The 4,694-nt window shown below is 32.8% G+C and overlaps 3 protein-coding genes across 3 annotated transcripts; all 3 read right to left on the reverse strand.

The window, feature by feature from the left end:
* Positions 1 to 7: 7 nt before the first annotated feature.
* Tsp_10238 (conserved hypothetical protein) lies at positions 8 to 890 on the reverse strand. Its single transcript, XM_003372431.1, is given in 4 exon segments — positions 8 to 149; positions 161 to 308; positions 709 to 752; positions 805 to 890. The coding sequence occupies 4 exon segments, from the start codon at positions 888 to 890 to the stop codon at positions 8 to 10; spliced, it is 420 nt and encodes a 139-aa protein (XP_003372479.1).
* A 1,778-nt stretch (positions 891 to 2,668) lies between these two features.
* On the reverse strand, positions 2,669 to 3,443 carry Tsp_10239 (glutamyl-tRNA(Gln) and/or aspartyl-tRNA(Asn) amidotransferase, B subunit). Its single transcript, XM_003372432.1, has 2 exons — positions 3,336 to 3,443; positions 2,669 to 2,872 (listed from the first exon to the last, which is right to left on the reverse strand). The coding sequence occupies exons 1-2, from the start codon at positions 3,441 to 3,443 to the stop codon at positions 2,669 to 2,671; spliced, it is 312 nt and encodes a 103-aa protein (XP_003372480.1).
* Positions 3,444 to 3,748: 305 nt separating this feature from the next.
* On the reverse strand, positions 3,749 to 4,520 carry Tsp_10240 (conserved hypothetical protein). Its single transcript, XM_003372433.1, has 2 exons — positions 4,464 to 4,520; positions 3,749 to 3,922 (listed from the first exon to the last, which is right to left on the reverse strand). Exons 1-2 carry the CDS (start codon positions 4,518 to 4,520, stop codon positions 3,749 to 3,751), a joined length of 231 nt encoding a protein of 76 aa, XP_003372481.1.
* Positions 4,521 to 4,694: the final 174 nt, after the last annotated feature.

Raw genomic sequence — 4,694 nt, forward strand, 5'->3', positions numbered from 1 at the left:
CAAGATTTCAAACAACGTCTATTACCACACAAATGGACAGGGTCATCTCTTTAAAACCGGTCTCTGGCCAGCACGGGACTAGGAGGCTCCGCCGAGGGAAGTCCCCGTTAACGGGCAGGAGGGCGGGGGGCGGCGCGGGGGCGGTCGGGCTGAAAAAAACCTTGCTTGAGATCCCATTGCTGGGATCCGAGCAAGGCGGCAGGCCTCTGGTACCGCAACCGGGAGAGGAAGAGGTGAGCTTTGAAAATATGGACTTTGATCATTTGATACGGTTAGGGTCGCGTCGTGCAGTGTAACCCGTCGAACTCCTGCACACCACCCTATCTCACATTCCTCCTATCCTTGCACTGCTATTCTCAAACAATTACTTATTCTAATACTCAAACTATAGCAGTGCTACAAACTCACTATGCTCAAAATTTGTCCTTTGAAATGATCGACAAATTATTCAACCATTTCACTTTCCGCAAATGAACCCTAAACTCAACTCGACAAGGCATGGGACATGAAAACGTTCAAATGCGGAAAGCCACTCAAATTTATTAAAATAATACTCATGATCAATGTCCAGTTACTCTAATTAACAATCATCTGAATTAAATGCTCGATAACTTACAGCTCGAATTTATATAAATTACAGACTCAAGAACTCCTCAGTGAGCTTTAACTAATTAGCCTAACTCAACAATTTATACTTGCCAAACTTACCCTTGTCTTCTGGATGTCCATTTCCATCTTCTATTCTTGTGTATCTAAATGTAGAAGAATTAATTTAATGAAATAATGTTATAATAAATAAAAAACAAAGCCGTTTTTATTGTTCTTCTTTGTCCATCATTGCAATGAAAACGCCATTGTTCATTCACCGCACATCGTTCGCCTACAATCATTTCGAATAAGTTTCTAGTGCAAACTAATTGTATCCACAAGAAAATTTGCATAAAGTTCATTTCAACTGATTAACAAGTATGAAACGTATTTCATTTCGTTGAACAAATATTATGCAGACCACGCATAAGATGAAAAGGAAACAAATTGAAATGCAAATTCAAATTGAAACTGCACCACGCTTCTGTTTGAAAAGATAACATCCTTCTATATCTAAGAACACACCTTACTGAGTAATTAAAGCAGAAGTAGATTGAGCAAATATCTTTCAAGGATTCTGTTGGACAACAACGTCAATTTAACTGACGTACTGCTAATATGAAGTTATTTTTTAAACGGCCTAATTTGCATAAAAGACAGAAACTGCGCACGTAGCGGTAATCAGCGGCTTAAGAAAGTTGGATATACTACTCAAATCTGAATTAGAACATAATGTCAACAAAAAATAAATAATAAATGGGCACACTGGTTGCGCCATATGTCAAGCAAAATTATCTAGATAAAAATTTTGATTTATCTAATATCTTCATAGTGCAAAAATTAGAAAACAATGTAAAGTGTTAATAAAATTAAATTGAAAACGGTATTTTCCTGTCCTACATAATACATAACACTATACGCTGCACGACCTGCTCAGAATGAAACTGAATGCCATAAGCTAGAGTAAACTGAAAATTTTATCGTCTTCTTCAGTTGAATGTAGATGATTTCGCAAAATAACAATTTGAAATATGAATTTGTTCAAAGCCTTCAACGTTCAACTATATGCAATTGAGAATTATGATTTAAAAATATTTCAGATTTCATGCATCTTCAAAGTGATAATTGTTTAAATACTCAAATATCCATGTATTTATAGCAAAACATCAAGAAAATACGTTTCAGTATTAAATTTTCATGTGATGTCGCTTCTCACACTTGCACCCTGGTTACGCTCCGCCACCGTCTTTCGAACAGCATTGCAATAAAATACTAACTACAGATACAACCCTGGCATTTCTCTTATTTGTTTATTTCTTAGTAACCTTCTTTTCGTTAATTTGACAATTTAAATAATGTATATTACCGTATTTTCAAATATTAATTATCTTTCCGTGATTTTATTTTTGAAGTATAATTTAACCTCATTTTAAAATATGCTTTTACTTTTTCTCATTTTATCTGCTTTATTTACTTTTTGTGCGTTGTATTATGTGTTAATGTAAGATAAAACTGTCTGCTGGATTTACACCATTTATATAATGAGACCTGTATTTATTTCACAGTCAACATTTAAGCTGTGCTGCAGTCAAGTCGGCTATCATCAATTAGAATCTAAATATTAGATTAATACCTGCAGATTTTCATATACATTTAATTTACTGCTTTGTGATTCATGCGTGAATTCCACATATATTTTAGTGTCGTTTGTGATTTTTGCCTTTTTGCGCCCAACGAGACAACCAGTAAAAATTAGGTTAGCGCCAACGAATAAACCACATCGCAATAGCAACTAATGGAATTGAGCAATTAGCTGAAATAAGCTTCTTCAGTTGAAAGCTTGTAAAATAATACCACGAATATCAACATTTCTCTTCATCAAAGAAATACAGTGGGAATACCAACCTAATATAGTGAAAATAGGCATAAAAATATGCAAAAAATGGAAAAAGTCATATATCAATTTCTTTTAGCAGTCGTAAATACTGCTACGTGATCAGGATTCATTTTGTTGTATTTTCTCAAAATTTATTGTGAAAGGGATCACAGGGTTGGGGTCGTCCAAACCCTGTTTTGAGCATTAGAGCTCTTGCTGCTTAGCTCTACACACGGACATTGCGCTGCGCTTTACGCCGCAATTTTCTTTTTTCATATCAGGACTCGAACCCCGATATAACAACTCTGCACAACCCCAGGCAAGTGATACGCTTACGCCACGTTCACTGCCCCAATGAAATGAAAAATAAATTGTATTTAAAGGAGAAGCAATGCATAAATTATACTTCTAAAATATTTAAAATATTTGTTGATAATTTTTAATTTTTTAAAAACAAATTATATATGAATTTCAAAGTGAATGAATTGAAATGTTAAACAAATTTTTATTATTAAAATGAAGAAATATGTTGAGAAATGAATTTTTTCAACTGCAATGATGATTTATTTTATTTATAAAATATGGTTGAACATTTTCTGTCGCAACAATATTTTATAATATAATATAATATATATATATATATTCCCATAATATTAAAACAGAAAAAATGTAGTTGGAATTTTTCATCTTGAACTTTGAATGGCTGGCAATGTGCGATTGTTTATTAAAAAAATGCAACTAGCTTAAATTTGTTTGATTTTTAAAAAGGCACCGATCAATAAGACTGAAAAGATAAATAGTATTAGAGTGTAAGCGGATACATTCAGTGATTTATGTGAATATCCCATTAACAATAAAACAGAATAAAAACCAAATTAAGTGTGCATTGCAAGTAATAAGGATGGAGTAAGCGTTTCACAGTAAACACACAACGGCAAAAGTAGCAACGAGCTAAAAAAAAATTTGCAACCGCAGTCATATCAATCATCAGCTTGTGAAGTCAATTAGATCAGAAAATTTAGCTGAAATAAGCATCGACAATTGAAAGCATGTGAAAAATAGCATGAATATCAACATTGCTCTTCACCAAAGAAATACAGTGCAAATACCAACAAAATATGGTGAAAGTAGGCATAAAAATATGTAAAAAATGGAAAAAGTCATATATCATTTTCTCTTTGCTGTCGTAAATGCTGCTACTGGATCAGGATTCATTTTGTGATATTTTTCTCAAAATGTATTGTTAGAAAAAATTTGAGGTTCAGTGGTGTCTGAAACCGTATTTTACAAATGATAGCACTGAAGAAAAAGGTCTTGGCTCCTTGGAGACCATATCATAAGCAAACAGCGCGCTTTACTCAGCGACTTTTTCTTTTCATACCAGGGACTCGAACCCCGATATAACAACTCGGCACAACCAATGGCAAGTGATACGATTAGGCCACGTTCACTGCCCAACTGAAATGAAATATAAATTGTATTTAAAGGAGAAGCAATGCATAAATTATACTTCTAAAATATTTAAAATAATTGTTGATAATTTTTAATTTTTTAAAAACAAATTTAATATGAATTTCAAAGTTAATGAATTAAAATGTTAAAAAAATATTTTTATAATTAAAATGAAGAAATATATTGAAAAATTTTTCAACGGCAGTAATGATTCACTTTACTTATATTTTTTGCATTTTAATAACATTTTTGAAGCAGGAGCTTTACAAATTAAAGCCTTTTTTCTCTGAATTTTTAGACTGATTGCAGTTCAGAGATAAGAAGTGGTAAGAAAGCTATTTTCGTGCAATATGCCAGTCTTTTAATTCTATAAATTTCAAATGCTTAAACTGGCAACTCGAACAAATTTCTCAAAAAATCGTTGATTGCGGGTTATTGAAAATTTACATACCTTTAATTGGCACAGAATAGCTTGCTATGATCACATAATTATTTTACAATACGTCACAGTTTTTGACAAGCATGGAATAAGTTCCTCTGTACTTACTGGTGGATTCCTCTGCAGATTCGAACAAATACTATGCATGAGTTCATAATTTGACATCACTTGTGAATTTATTTATTTTCCTAGCATTCGTAATGACGTTTCACCCTGTGCGATTAAATATTATACTATTTATGCAAATTTCTATTGCTCGGTGTTACTCACTGAAATGCCATCAATAGCCACACATGTGGATACGAATCAGATCGTTATCCATGTAAAACATGGCAATTT

The sequence above is a fragment of the Trichinella spiralis genome, assembly GCF_000181795.1.
Source record: "Trichinella spiralis strain ISS 195 chromosome Unknown Scfld9, whole genome shotgun sequence".
In the NCBI taxonomy this organism is placed as follows: domain Eukaryota; kingdom Metazoa; phylum Nematoda; class Enoplea; order Trichinellida; family Trichinellidae; genus Trichinella; species Trichinella spiralis.